This window comes from Nicotiana tabacum, chromosome 13 (assembly GCF_000715075.1).
Source record: "Nicotiana tabacum cultivar K326 chromosome 13, ASM71507v2, whole genome shotgun sequence".
NCBI lineage: Eukaryota > Viridiplantae > Streptophyta > Magnoliopsida > Solanales > Solanaceae > Nicotiana > Nicotiana tabacum.
In genome coordinates, this window is record NC_134092.1 from 85,857,789 (window position 1) to 85,874,090 (window position 16,302).

At 35.8% G+C, this 16,302-nt stretch overlaps 1 protein-coding gene and 1 non-coding gene across 2 annotated transcripts; one reads left to right on the top strand and one right to left on the bottom strand.

Moving 5' to 3' along the window:
* Positions 1 to 9,616: 9,616 nt before the first annotated feature.
* LOC107780039 (NAC domain-containing protein 7-like) lies at positions 9,617 to 14,762 on the bottom strand. Its single transcript, XM_016600545.2, has 4 exons — positions 14,350 to 14,762; positions 11,750 to 11,931; positions 11,376 to 11,647; positions 9,617 to 10,562 (listed from the first exon to the last, which is right to left on the bottom strand). Exons 2-4 carry the CDS (start codon positions 11,910 to 11,912, stop codon positions 9,957 to 9,959), a joined length of 1,041 nt encoding a protein of 346 aa, XP_016456031.1. The 5' UTR covers positions 11,913 to 11,931; positions 14,350 to 14,762; the 3' UTR covers positions 9,617 to 9,956.
* Positions 14,763 to 15,590: 828 nt separating this feature from the next.
* On the top strand, positions 15,591 to 15,693 carry LOC142168608 (U6 spliceosomal RNA). The gene has a single exon (XR_012698448.1). It is a non-coding gene; the product is annotated as a U6 spliceosomal RNA (small nuclear RNA).
* Positions 15,694 to 16,302: the final 609 nt, after the last annotated feature.

Consider the following 16,302-nt stretch of genomic DNA (forward strand, 5'->3'; position numbering starts at 1 on the left):
AATGGTAACAACTTCAACAATGAAGTTAAAATTCACCAAACATTTAGAGATCGTGGCTGTGGACAAGGAGGAGGAAAAGTACATGGCTACTATCAAGAAAATAATGGATAAAGGTATGACAAATCAAAAATTGAATGTTATAATTGTCATAAATTTGTCCATTACTCTTGGGAATATCGTAGCAATGTTGAAGAAAAAGCTAACCTTGTTGACAATAAGAAAGAAGAAGATGAGTCAACATTGTTGCTGTCACTCAAGAAAGAAGATAGGGATGATTGTAGCTCGTGGTATTTGGACAATAGAGCAAGCAATCATATGTGTGGATGCAAAGAGAATTTACAGTATGTGAGTCATCCTCAAGCTTCTCCTATGGAGGAAGCAAGCTCGCTCAGTGAAGGGAACATATGGCTAAAGCAGTTGGAGAGAGAATTGAGAGAGAAAATATATTATCTCTAGATATGACAACTGTAATCTAGCTGTCACATTACACTTCACTAACTTTCTAACTAACTGCATAGTGAATAACTAATCAAATACATATCCTAATATCCTAACACTCTCCCTCAAGCTGGGGGGTGTAAAATGTTAGTAACTCCCAGCTTGTCAAGCAAAGAACAATGTTGCACCTTGCCCAAAATTTTTGTCAACAAGTCAGCTTGTTGATCTTTAGATGCAATGTAGTGTGTAATGATTGTCCCATCTTTGATCTTGTCTCTCACGAAGTGACAATCAATTTTTATGTGCTTAGTTTTCTCGTGAAATATAGGATTTGCTGTAATCTGTAGTGCTGCTTTACTGTCATAAAACAAGTCTACTAGTTGTTTAATTGATACATGTAGTTATGCAAACAACCCCAGTATTACCTCTGCTGTAACTGCTGCAAGCTTCTGTACTCTGCTTCTGCAGAGCTTCTTGATATAGTTTGTTGTTTTTTCGACTTCCAAGATACAAGAGATTCTCCAAATTTTACTATGAATCTAGTCACTGACCTCCTGGTATTGGGGCAAGCTGCCCAGTCCGTATCACAAAAGCATGTCAAACTGTCTGCCTGTTTGCTGCTCATAAGAACTCCCATTCCTGGTGCCTGCTTTATGTACTTCACCACTCGAACAGTTGCATCCCAGTGTGACCTCTTTGGTGCTTGCATGAATTGACTTAACGTCTGCACTGTATAACTTATGTCAGGTTTTGTTATTATCAAATACAAAGCAGATGGAGATGTAGAAAGGTTCAAGGCTAGATTGGTGGCTAAAGGTTACAACCAAAAGGAAGGGTTGGACTACCATGAAAACTTTTCTCCAGTAGACAAAATGGTAACTATTAGATCAGTCATTGCATTGGCAGCCACAAAAAGGATAGACTACGTATCAGACGAATGTATTCAATGCATTCTTACAAGGAGATTTAGAAGAGAAAGTATACATGAAACTTTCTCAGGGATTTAGAAGACAGGGGGAGACCAAGGTTTGCAAGCTTATGAAGTCACTATATGGGCTAAAACAAGCCTCAAGGCAGTGGAACATAAAACTCACAGAAGCCTTGTCATAAGCATGATACAAACAGAGTTTACATGACTATTCATTATTCACTAAAATAAGTGGATATGACTTTGTGGCAATTCTGATTTATGTAGATGATTTGCTGATTACAGGAAACAGCAACAGATTCATACAAGAAACAAAAGATGTTCTGCATCAGAAGTTTAAGGTGAAAGACCTTGGAAGTATGTTGAAACTGAATCTATTCCTTGAGTTATTGTAGCAATTTCCCTATGTACTTGAAAACTTCTAACTCGATTCACCTTATCGAACCTTTCTTGCAAATCCTCCCAGACTAGGTGCGCATTTGATGCATAGACAATACCACTAAGAAGGTCCGGTGACATAGTGTTCATGATCCAGGAAAGTACAATAGCATTGTATGTTTCCCAATCTTCATGTAGCTTAGTCTCAAACGAGTCCTTTTTGCATGTGCCTGAACCTTAACTTTCTCTTAGCTTGTAAAGCTATTCGCATCGATCTACACTAAATTTCATAATTCTCTGATTCGGTGAGTTTGACAGGAATCAGAATAGAACCTGGTGTGTCTAAAGGATGTACGAATAGAGGATGAGAGTGATTGATTTTTTCTGCCGCCATTGTTGAGTTTCAGAAATTGAGCTTCGAAGATGACGATCTCTAAATCTACTCAAAAAATGAGTTGAATTTGCGGAAATTCCAGTCTCTATCGCTCTGATACCATGAGAATTTACAGTATGTGAGTCGTCCTCAAGCTTCTCCCATGGAGGAAGCAAGCCCGCTCAGTGAAGAGAGCATATGGCTGAAGCAGTTGGAGAGAGAATTGAGAGAAAATATATGATCTCTAGATATGACAGCTGTAATCTAGTTGTCACATTACAATTCACTAACTAACTAACTCCAAAGTGAATAACTAATCAACTGCATACCCTAATATCCTAACAGTAGCAAAGGGCGTATGGGGAAGGATGGAAGAGATTGAGTTGCTGGAGGGTGGATCAGAAAAATCTTGTTTTACTTCTCTTCTCCGACGATTGATGATTGATGACTGAAGAGGGGTTGGGGTGTTATTTGATGTGAAAGAATTGGTGGACTGGCGGGACGAGTCTTTTCGCCGGTTTCCCTTTTTGCGTTACTGGTGGTCGGAGATAGATTTCTTGAATGGTAGAGGGTTTATGAATATTGAAAATGGAGATGAAAGAGTTGTGCTTTTTTATTTCTCTGGTGGGTCGGCGGAGATGAGGTCTGTCCACTAGTTATAGTATAAATTACATAAAGGGCCGGGGTTAATTATTTTTTATGGACGTGAAAGAAGGAGAAGACATGATAGACGGTGGCATCATGCCAAGAAGAGTGATCTTTATTGGAATTTTAAGCTTGTGTAGCTTAAAGAGGGTGAATGAGAAATGGAGAGAGTATGAAATATTTGAGTTTCCCTCCTTGGCAAAGGGACATTGTCCCATATTGGAGGAAGAAAAGGTTTTTGATGGGTATATATATAATTGCTCTTCTTCTAGCTCTTAAAGAGTTAAGAAGAAGGCAAGCCTCGCGCCGTCGTCGTCGCTCGGCTCGGCTTCAGCTTCGGCTTCGGCTTCGGATTCGAATTCGGTCAAAGATCGATTGATTGATTAATCTTTTGGGATAAAATTTCTTACAATTATTTAATTAAATTAATTAAATAATTAACGAAAAATTCAATCCGGAATAACCCCTGACCTGCGACCTGGTCCGGTCAGGCCCGTTTTCTTTTTCAGATTATTTTAAATTTTCCCGCAATATTTCAAACAACCTGTTCCAACAGCCATGGCTGTTTCTGAAAGCTTGCAAACCTTTTGAGAAACAATGCCAGCAACTCTATAAATATACTTTGAATCCCAGAATCTTTCCTTACGAAATTTTCTGATCTTCTTCTTCTTCTTCTGCACAAAAATTCTAGTGTGTTTTACAGCTTTCGAGTGGCTCGCTGTTCACCGGTGTTTTGGTACCAACACTCCGGTGAGTTAAATCGTTCTATCCTGGGAGGATATATTCTAGCACCTAGGGTACTTGAGGGGAATAATTTCCTTAAGGACACACTGTGTATTCAGCGGGCTCGATTTATTCCTACACTATTTTTCCAGAAATTATTTCTTTAAACAAGTGTTACGAACTTTCTATTTTGTTTATATATTTCAGAAAGTTTAATGATTTAATTATTTATTACAGCAATACAGATTTATAACAATCTTAAAGAAATTATTTTATTATATTCTGTATTTTGTTTGTGGAGGTTAAAACCTGTGTGATTTTTTACTCCTTCTGAATTTTACTATTCTGATTTGAAGATATAAAAAACTTCATCAGAGTATTGAAATTCATAAAATGATTTGAAGAACATAAAAACTTCATCGTTTTTCTGTGAAACAGTATATAAAAACTTCGATTTTATTTATTATACATACTATTTTTTGTTAATAACAGTATTGTTTACTGTTCTGATTTTGCCATTAATTGAACTTTTCTGTTGTTTCCAGTGAGAAATGGCAATTGATAACGGAAATTCTTCTGCGACTGTTGCAGCAACGACGATAGCCTCGTCAAGCCGGACTGCTGTTCCACCGGAAGAGAAATCGGGGAAATTTTTCGAAGCCAACTTCAAAGGATGGCAACAAAGGGTGTTCTTCTGGCTTTCCACACTTGGTATGCAGAAATACACTAGTGAAGAACCTCCAATGCCTGCTGCGGACATGCCGGACAACGAGAAATTCATGATTGTTGAGGCGTGGAAGCAGGCAGATTTTCTTTGCAAAGGCTATATCTTAAGCGCTTTAGAGGATGACTTGTACAATGTGTACAGTGCGATGAATACTTCGAAAGAATTATGGGACGCACTTGAGAAGAAGTACAAGACTGAAGATGCATGCTTGAAGAAGTTCGTGGTTGCCAAGTTTCTAGACTATAAAATGATAGACAGTAAAACTGTTGGAACCCATGTTTAGGAGCTTCAACTTATTTTTCATGACCTTATTGCTGAAGGTATGGTCGTGAATGAAGCATTTCAAGTAGCTGCAATGATTGAAAAATTACCTCCTTCGTGGAGAGATTTCAAGAACTTCTTAAGCACAAGCGCAAAGAAATGAAGTTGGAAGATCTTGTGATTCGTCTCAAGATTGAGGAAGACAACAAAACAGCCGAGAAGAAGTCTCTTGGAAATTCAACGATCATGGGAGCTAATATCGTTGAGGAGACTGCTCCAAAAAGTAAGAAGAGAAAGAGGTCTTCTGGACAGACTAAGGAGCAGAACAAAAAGAAATTCAAGGGCAGCTTCTACAATTGTAAAAAAATCGGTCACAAAGCCCCTGATTGTCGTCTCCCGAAAAAGTATAAGAAGAAGGGACATGCCAACATAGTGGAGAAGAATGATGACATTGATGATCTGTGTGCAATGCTTTCGGAATGCAACCTAGTTGGAAATCCGAAAGAGTGGTGGATTGACTCTGGAGCCACTCGATATGTTTGTCTGTCAAGGAAGCATTTGTGACTTACTCTACTGCTGGTCCCGAAGAAGAGCTTTCCATGGGAAATACTGCAACAGCTAAGATTGAAGGTTATGGGAAGATATTCCTGAAGATGACTTCCGGTAAGGTGTTAACGCTAAACAACGTTCTTCATGTTCCTACTATTCAGAAGAATTTAGTGTCTACTTCTTTGCTTGTTAAGAATGGATTCAAATGTGTATTTGTTTCTGATAAAGTTGTTGTAAGCAAGAATGAAATGTATGTTGGAAAGGGCTACCTCACAGAGGGCCTCTTCAAATTAAATGTAATGGTTGTTGACAGTATGAATAAAATTTTAGCTTCTTCTTATTTATTGGAGTCAAATAATTTATGGCATATTCGTTTAGGACATGTCAATTACAAAACCTTGCGGAAGTTAATTAATTTAGAAGTATTGCCTAAATTCGAGTGTAATAAATCAAAATGTGAAATATGTGTTGAGTCTAAGTTTGTAAAACATCCTTATAGGTCTATTTTAGAATTAATTCATACTGACATTTGTGATATGAAGTCGACACCATCTCGAGGTGGGAAAAAGTATTTTATTACTTTTATTGACGATTGCACTCGATATTATTATATTTATTTGCTTAATAGTAAGGATGAAGCAATTGAAACATTTAAGCAATACAAGAATGAAGTGGAGAATCAATTGAATAAAAAGATCAAAATGATTAGAAGTGATAGAGGTGGAGAATATGAATTTCTGTTTGCAGAAATATGTTCGAAATATGGAATTATCCATCAAACTACTGCACCTTACACACCTCAATCTAATAGAATTGCGGAAAGGAAAAATCGGACATTAAAGAAAATGATGAATTCTTTATTAATAAGTACCGGATTATCGCAGAGTTTGTGGGGCGAATCTATCCTTACAACTAACCGAATACTCAACAGAGTACCCCACAGCAAAATACAATCTATTCCATATGAAAAATGGAAAGGAAGAAAACCCAACTTGAAATATTTCAAAGTGTGGGGGTGTCTAGCAAAGGTACAGGTTCCTTTACCTAAAAGGGTTAAAATTGGACCAAAAACTGTTGATTGCATTTTTATTGGATATGCTACAAACAGTAAAGCATGTCGGTTTTTGGTTCATAAATCCGATAATCCCGAAATTCACGTTAATACGGTAATAGAATCAGATAATGCTGAATTCTTTGAAAACATCTATCCATATAAAACTGAATGTGAGTCGTTAAGTGAAAGACCTAAACGACCTCGGGAAGAACCAAAGGAAAATACTCCAAGTATAGAAGATCCAAGGCGTAGCAAACGCCAAAGAACATCTAATTCTTTTGGACCAGAATTTATGACATTCTTACTTGAAAATGAGCCTCAAACTTTTAAAGCAGCTATGTCATCTTCTGATTCAGCGTTTTGGAAAGAGGCAGTCAATAGTGAGATTTAATCAATTTTGGATAACCATACATGGGAATTGGTAGATCTTCCTCCAGGAAATAAGCCTTTAGGTTCGAAATGGATCTTTAAACGGAAAGTGAAAGCTGATGGCAGTACTGACAAATATAAGGCAAGACTTGTTGTCAAAGGTTATAGACAAAAGGAAGGCCTTGATTACTTTGACACTTACTCGCCAATAATGAGGATAATATCTATTAGGGTGTTAGTGGCACTAGCGGCCGTGTATGGTCTTGAAATCTATCAAATGGATGTTAAAACAACGTTCTTAAATGGAGAATTAGAGGAAGAGATTTACATGGAACAACCTGAGGGTTTTATGGTTCCTGGTAAAGAAAAAAAGTGTGCAAACTTGTTAAGTCGCTTTATGGACTTAAACAAGCACCCAAACAATGGCATGCCAAATTTGACCAAACAATGTTGGCAAGTGGGTTTAAAATCAACGAGTGCGACAAATGTGTTTACATTAAAAATACTCCAGGTCATGAAGTCATTGTTTGTTTATATGTTGATGACATGTTGATAATGAGCAAAAACATGGCAGATATAAATGCTACTAAGCACATGTTGGCTAGCAAATTCGATATGAAAGACTTAGGAGTTGCTGATGTGATCTTAGGAATCAGAATTCACAAGACTCCACAAGGTCTAGCATTATCACAGTCTCACTACATTGAAAAGGTACTTGACAAGTTCAAGTATTTAGATTTCAAAATTGCAAAGACTCCAATTGACGTGAGTTATGCACTTCAAAAGAATGAAGGTGAAAGTGACTCACAACTAGATTATGCAAGAGTATTGGAAAATTTGATGTATATCATGAATTGTACGCGACCAGATATAGCATGTGCTATTAATAAACTGAATCGGTTTACAAGTAATCCCAATCACATACATTGGATGGCAATGAAACAAGTTTTGGGGTATCTCAAACATACCCAAAATTACGCTTTGCATTATAAAAAATATCCCTCAGTGATCGAGGGATATAGTGATGCAAATTGGATCACTGGATCATCTGAAGTTAAATCCACGAGTGGATATGTTTTCACAATTGGGGGTGGAGCAGTGTCTTGAAAATCATCCAAACAAACGTGTATCGCCCGTTCTACAATGGAATCTGAATTCATAGCTTTAGATAAGGCCGGTGAAGAAACTGAATGGCTCAGGAACTTCTTGGAAGATATTCCATTTTGGCCTAAACCTTTGGCACCTATTTGTATACATTGTGATAGTCAAGCGGCAATAGGCAGGGCAGGGAATGTTATGTATAACGAAAAATCTCGTCATATACGACGGGGACACAATACCGTTAGACAACTACTCTCTAGTGGTGCTATCACAATTGACTACATAAAGTCAAGAGATAACGTGTCGGATCCACTTACAAAATGTCTATCTAGAGAGGCAGTTGAAAAGATCATCAAAGGGAATGGGGTTAAGGTCTAGGACAAGTCATCATGGCGGTAACTCTACCTAGCAGACTGGAGATCCCACGAGCTAGGTTCAAAGAGATCAAACAAAGTTATGAATGACGGTTCAACATTGTCAAATAACTCAACCCATTCTCGTGATGAAGACAATGTTCAAAAATCGAGATAAAGTATTAAGGCTTTTTGTTGAGTCAACAAAGCTTAAAGGTTTTTTAATGATTTGCTAAGTCTGGCAGGATATGACCAGATAGTGTGTCTATAGGATTACACGTTTAGAAATTACCTATGTGAGTGTGAAGTGTAAGCCGCTTCAAGGGGAATGAAAGTAAAGGCCCATTCTCTAAGCACTCATGAAACCAGGCAGTGTTCATGGCTGAAACGAATACAACCGTGAGAACCATAGATGGTTAAGGATTGATTGTGTGACTTATGTTATCTAGGTATACAACAAAGTTCGGCGGTTCAAAGATATCAAATCTACCGATTGACCGAGTATATCCGATATAAGTTCACTACGGAAAGTTCAAAGGGAAACCTACTTATACGGATGTAATTAATTCTTGCATGTAAAACACACACGCGTCCGTGCATTCCTTTATTTATAGTCATTCCCCATTCATGTGGGGGATTGTTGGAATTTTAAGCTTGTGTAGCTTAAAGAGGGTGAATGAGAAATGGAGATAATATGAAATATTTGAGTTTCCCTCCTTGGCAAAGGGACATTGTCCCATATTGGAGGAAGAAAAGGCTTTTGATGGGTATATATATAATTGCTCTTCTTCTACCTCTTAAAGAGTTAAGAAGGAGGCAAGCCTCGCGTCGTCGTCGTCGCTCGCTCGCTCGGCTTGGCTTCGGCTTCGGCTTCGGCTTCGGTCAAAGATCGATTGATTGATTAATCTTTTTGGACAAAATTTCTTTTAATTATTTAATTAAATTAATTAAATAATTAACGAAAAATTTAATCCGGAATAACCCCTGACCCGCGACCCGGTCCGGTCAGGCCCGTTTTCTTTTCCGGATTATTTTAAATTTTCCTGCAATATTTCAAACAACCTGTTCCGACAGCCATGGCTGTTTCTGAAAGGTTGCAAACTTTTTCTGAAACAATGCCATCAACTCTATAAATATACTTTGAATCCCAAAATCTTTCCTTACGAAATTTTCTGATCTTCTTTTTCTTCTTTTGCACAAAAATTCCAGTGTGTTTTACAGCCTTCGAGTGGCTCGCTGTTCACCGGCGTTTTGGTACCAATACTCCGGTGAGTTAAATCGTTCTATCCTGGGAGGATATATTCCAGCACCTCGGGTACTTGAGGAAAATAATTTTCTTAAGGACATACTGTATATTCAGTGGGCTCGATTTATTCCTACACTGTTTTTCCAGAAATTATTTCTTTAAACAAGTATTACTAACTTTCTGTTTTGTTTATATATTTCAGAAAACTTAATGATTTAATTGTTTATTACAGTAATACAGATTTATAACAATTTGAGAAGGGGAAATAATTTTTCTCGCTTTGTTTATAGGAAACGACTAAATAATGGGAAGTAGGGATACCGGCCGGCCAGGTTTTTACTTTACTGCTTATTTTACTTCACGTCTAAGGAGTACGGCAAAGAACCAAGTTCTTTAGTAAATTCATAAGGGCACTCAAACTAACAATTCCTATAAATAAAAGGAAAGTACATGTTATAATTATTACTATAATATCACTTAATAACATTTAAACAAGGAAATAATCCGCAGGGTTATACTATATAAACAAAGCAATGGCTATGACACCATAACAACGATAGCCATGCTTTACACAATGTCAATGCTGCAAATTACAACTCCATACAGCGACAGCCAGCTGCAAGATAGACCTATATAGCGCTTCATCCATCACTATCAGTTAATCGTCATCTTAACTTAATACAATTAGAAATGTCGTACAGTTTCTATACATTTATTATGTACACATAATCTTCAGATATTTTTCAATCAATAATGTACTCTACTTTCTTTAATCATGAGTATATATACCATCACTTAGGTGTATTTCACTTCACTTCCACAAATCAATTTGAGAACTGGAGGATGCCGTGGAGGTATTTTCTGGAGCCATTTCTTGCTTGTCCAAAACTTTGACCATCAAATTTGAGTCGTCGCCCCTAGCATTTGAATAGTTATTCTCATCTTCTTGACTAAGTTGGGATGCTACAAATTTGTCAAGAACTCGCCAATCGGTCACTTGATCTTCAACTTGGTCATTAGTACAACCTCTATTAATGTTGTTTCCAAACGTAGGATGCAAATGTTCTTGATTGACATTAATGCCAAATATTGGCATTGAGCTGCAACTTATTCCAGAAGGTGCTGCTGCTAGAAGTTTAGAATTAGTTTCTAAAAGAGGAAGCTGAAGAAATTGCTGATGAGGTGGGATTTGGTAGTGCAAATTATCGAGTTCCTTCTTACAATTAGGGTAATTAGGATAGTGGTTGTTATAAGTAGTGATGGTAGAGTGAGGGTACGGTGGCTTAGGGGAGTCCATATTGTCAGGCATGAATGAAAGTTGATCATCGTACCAAATTGGTGAGCCATGCTCACTAGTATCCATCCTCATAGCTGCTATTTTCTTCTTGAACACTCTACATATAACCCATCCTTCGTCCTATTGTAGTAGATAACCATTGATTAGTAATTTGACAACTAACGTACTATAAAAGGTTAAACTATATCCAGGTTAAACTATACCAGCGAGTCACACACTAAGTACACCATACATTGTTAAAACTTAAGTCCTTAAAATTTTAAGTACTTACGCGGTAAAAACACTCAGAGATCGTTTGGTAGGGCGTATAAGATTAATAGTGCTAAATAAGGTGTATTAATAGTGCAGGGATTACTAATGCATGCGTTAATAATGCAAGCATTATTAGTTATGCAGAGATTACTTCTTATCCACTGTTTCGTATGGTGCATTAAAAATTAAAAAGCATTGCATAAAAATTAGTTATTTACAAAAATGCCCTCCATATTCTTTAGTTTTAAGGGATTTTAAAGATAATTTGTCTTTAACTATGCTAATGCATGCATTAATAGCCTTGATATTGCTAATACCATGGTTTGCTATGTATTAGTTATACATAGGATAATACCAAATATGTTGTATAACTAATACTTGCATTAGTAATATATAGATTGAAAAAGTATACCAAACAAGAGAATTAGTAATATCAAACTAATGCATACATTATTTTCTTTAATGCACCCTACCAAACGATCTTTTACATAATCAGGTCATTTATAATATAATTACAAGTAAATCTCTATGTAAAGCATATTAATTGATAACTTAGTAAAAACAATAACTAATTTACTATCACATACTAACTACATTGATGATAAGGTAATATTTTTATAGCGTCGATGTATCTAACTTTAATCCATTTAACTATGAGGAGTTTATTTGAAGGGAACTTGCCTGAGGAGCACCATTTGGATCAGTTTCAAGTCGGTATTCATGCATAATAAAGTCAGATTTTTGTCCATTTGGAGCCCTCCCTTTATAATAGACTAAGGTCTTCCTCATGCCAATCAAGTCGTGCTTAGAATAAATAGCCTTGTCCCTTCCTGTTGCTTTCCAGAATCCTGCTGCTGTTGCTCTATTTGTTCTTGTTCCTGTTGGATATTTTTTATCTTTGTGGCTAAAGAAGTACCAGTCACTTTGTTCTTCTGTGCCCATTCTGCATAATTCTGTTGACAATTTTATTAAATTTGTGAGTGATCATACTTTATTTGTGAGTGTGTGTGTGTATATATATATATATATATATATATATATATATATAGTTGTACCTTGAAGATCCCATGGCTCAATTTTGTAGAGATCTATGTCTTTAATAACATCAACATCAATCCTTCTGGAGGTGATTTTCTTCCTAAGGTAATAATCGACGAGTTCTTCATCAGTTGGGTGAAATCTGAAACCTGGAGGAACTTGTGAGAAAGAATTCATCATCTTCACTCAAATGTATAGCCTGCATATTCACGAAAAAATATCAGTATTACACTCCAATTGTATGATCAAATGTAGAATATAAATCTTTCAAACTTCTGTTTCTTTTTTCTTTTCATATTTATTGCTCAGGTTATAAGAAATTTGAATAGAACATGCACATAATACGAGTTTCCGGATAGATAGTGCTCTAGCAACGAAATTGAAGTCTATGCAAATTCCTCATATTGATGGTTCCACCTACTTATTTTTAAGAAAATGAAAAAGTAAGATATATTTTACTTTCTTGTGAACAACTGAAAATATATATTTCACCTAAAATTGCAAATCAGTTTGACCTTTTTCCTTTACTTCCCCACCATATTTATAGAAGAAAACCCCTAGAACGCCAATGATAATTTATCTCGTTGTGTTTTTTTTACCTAACGAGGCAAAATTTTCAGAGAGTTTATTAAAATATAGGTGGTTTTGGGCAGAAACATTCATTAGCTAGGAGTAATAAACAATTTGACTAGTTTGCTCAAACTCTGTCAGATATGAGGTGCCTAAAGAGATTTCCTTCATTGTTGGTTCTGTAGCACTTAATTTGCTCTTTGGTTTTTTCTGATCAAGCAATTTTTAACAAAAAAAACTGATCAAAGTGAAAATACTATAGAAATCAAGATCCTCCACATTTGATAAAAAATATGCGCAAACTATTTAACAGGGAATTTTCTCGTATATCATCAGATTCAAATAAGAAAGGACGAGTCTTGAATAGTGCATGCAAAAATTAGCCAAACAGATTCAATTAATTCCAGCAATCGTTATCTTGAGATTCATTTGCCTCCCCCTTTTTACACTTCATAGTCACTGGAGTGCAAATTAACATCACATGAAGAAAGCAAAACAAGCTAATGACGAAAAACAATTGAGAAAACCACCAAAATATTAAGTAAAATGGAACAAAGAACAATAGTATATATTAATTCGAAATGTAATATAAAACTCCTTCAGACTTCACACTACGAGTGCGTGGATACAAGATCAACAACAACAAGCCAGTATAATCCGATAAGTGGGGTCTGGAGAGGGTAGAGTGTACGCAGACCTTACCCCTACCCCAGAGGGGTAGAGAGACTGTTTTCGAAAGACCCTCGGCTCGAGAAGAAGAAAAATAAACAATAGACAATAGGTCAGTGACAGCAATAGAAGATAAAAAATATTAACAGTATCTTAAGAAATAGAAAAATAGATATAAAAGCAATAACTATAAACAATAATACTGCCATGGAAAATAGTGAGAAAACTACATAAACCACTAACAACCCACGAAACAACAACAGGCCAGCCCCGCCCCCGGAACAACCCTAACCTACAACCCTAATGCTCGACCTCCACCCCTTCCTATCCAGAGCCATGTCCTCGGAGATCTGAAGTCGCGCCATGTCTTGCATGATCACCTCACGAGTGCGTGGATCTTATTGAAATTGAGTCCACTCTTGCCTTACGATATGCATAATCTAATGTATGCTTATAGTTTTGTGAAATGATAATTTTAGGTTGTTGTTTACCGTATTCTTTAACTATGTTTTATTGTCGATTTAATTTAAGAAGTCATGGAAAAGAATAACAAAATAAAATCATCGTCAAAATGGTACAACAAGGGATTTGTGAAATTACTCAAGGATAATAGTACGATATATCATTTTGTTGTCCAAAAATAAGAAGAAATTAAATATAAGATCCAATTCGATAATCCATTTATAACTATATGGTCTTGTCATTACTAAAATAACCAAAGAGAAATGTTGGAATTAATTAGTTATTGTGACATACGCTTTTCATATAGTGTTGGGGTAATAATTACGATGATGTTACTATCATTTAGGCTGTAATATCACTGGAGACGCATGGAAGCAAGAGAAATCACCACGAACGAGTTACTTTCCTTTCAAGATTATCAGTAATAATTTGTTCGTATGTCCAATCTCCACAAACGCAGACAACATTTTTCCTAGATCACATATATTATTATTATAACCAATGAGCTCATTAATACATGTCGTTACTTACACTTAATACCTAAGCAAGATTTTTTGCTTTGAAAAACCCATAGTTAAGACTACTAAGACAAACCATTCATACCACCAAGACTTATATATAGTCTAAAGGTATCACTGTGAGTTTATCACACAACACATGGGTGGATTCAATTTTCACTGTCTCCTTTGTCGTCCCAGCTCCCATTTGTATTAAGAGTAATTTTAAACAAACAGACGGTTAATTACAAAACACACATGCAAGAGAAAGAGAAGGAGATTTTTAGGGACAAATCTCACTAGAAATATCTATCATATATAATATGACGCATTAATATTTATAATTGAATCATATAGATAGAGAAAAAGAAAAAATAAATAGAAAGGGAAGGAGCAAGACGTTCTTAGATGAAACAAACCTAAATTTCCAAATGCACAGATCTGAGCAGTAAGCAGAGTCAATCTTTTTTGCCAGCACAGAATCAAAGTGGCAGGGAAGACAAGAGTTGGCGATCTCCAAGAAGAAGAAAAGGGTGCAACTGCAGTGGGAGGAAACTGTAGAAAAGACAAAAAAACAAAAATAGGAAGTTCAAATTTGTATCCTCGGGAACTGGAGACTTTGAGTTTGGCTGTCGTTAGGACCAGATCCCGAGGACAGAATAAATAAAACAGAGAAGGGGAAGAAGAAAAATATTGGAAAAGAGGGGGCAAAGAGAATGGAAGAAGAATGAACAAAAAGGGTTATATAAAGCCCACCCCACCAAACAAATAAGTAAACCCTAATGATGAAAAGGATCTGTTAGTAACTACACTTTTTAATTTATTTGATCATATGCTTTCATTGTCTCGCTAAATTGCTGGGAAAGCTTTTCCGGGGCGCGATAAAAGGTGGCGCAAAATTGGTAGAAAGAGAAATATGACTGTATACATACATTAGACAGAAGCATCGTGTGGCCAACTGCCACCACTCACCCGCCATTGATTGAGACCTCCTTTTCTTGTCTTAATTACTTTTAATTTTGTTATAGCCTATAGAGTCTGAAGAGAATATTGTTTTATTTCCATTTCAATGATGAACTGAGTCTTCTTTGGATCTTTTTTGAAAATAAAAAAAGGAAGGTAAACGGGGGCGTCAAAATGAGTAACGGCACGGACATTATTAAAAAAGAATGCGTTTAAAATTAAAGAATTTGAGTTCTATGCACGAATGTTATTTATTTATAAGATAATATAATTACACATAAATGCTTACGAGTTAGGACCATTGCTTGTCTAAAAGGGGCAAAAGATGTCTCAAATAGTGGCCAACAATATCCTTTCTAATCCTAGTCCCAACCCTTTCTTTTCTATTACTACTACTGAAAATTCAGCTACTTTGGGACCAGCTGCACCAACAAGCTATATTCATTCACTCTTCGCTCTTTTCCGAAGATATTTCATGGCTATGGAGCTTCAATTCACTGCACTATCGTTTTTCAACTTATTAACACATTGCCCTATGTTATGTTATTGATCACTCTTGTTAGTTTAATGAAAAACTAGAAAATCATTTGACTTAGCGAGTCTGTTAATTAAGAAGTTAACACCTCAACTAAGTTGCTAATGAATTAATTTGATTTTGCCAGATGAAACCATCTAAAACCATAATGGAGTAAAGCATGTTCCTTCAGGGACATCAAATAAAATTGGAATGATACAAAGAAGATTAGCATGACCCTTGTGCAAGAATGACATGCACAAATCGTAAAATGGATCAATTTTTTTTAAAAAATAAATGGAGTGAAGCATAGAAATATTATGCATCCAAAAAGAAAAAGGAACAAAGAGTATGAAGCATAACCTATGGTAGAAACGTTTAGGAATCTTTAAAAGAATTTCAATACGTATTACATTTAATTTGCTACTTCAGGAAAAGGGAGGTAATAAACGCATGCTACTTCCAGTCATGTCATGTTGGTTGAACTATTGACAATAATTTTTGTAAAAAGAAAAGAAAGAAAAGAGGAAGGAAATGTCAGCAAATAATAGGTACTAATAAGTTTGAGTTACAAATAATATACTTTGTGTCCGAACATGATTGAAGAGGAGCAGCTTCTGATTGTCCGTGACCAATACGTTTCCTGCACCACCACCGACTCTCATCATTATACAGCCTTATTTATACTTCGTTCACTTTTACTTGTCCACAATGATATTTGCATACCTCTTAAGAAATAATAATAAAGTATATAATTTACCATGATACCCATATTAATTGATTTATATTTTTAAATAACTTTGAAAAAATAATTTAAAATGAGTAATTAATAATGTGAGTATAACAAGAAAAAAAAATTGTCTTTTCTTAATATGCTAAAATGACAAGTAAAAGT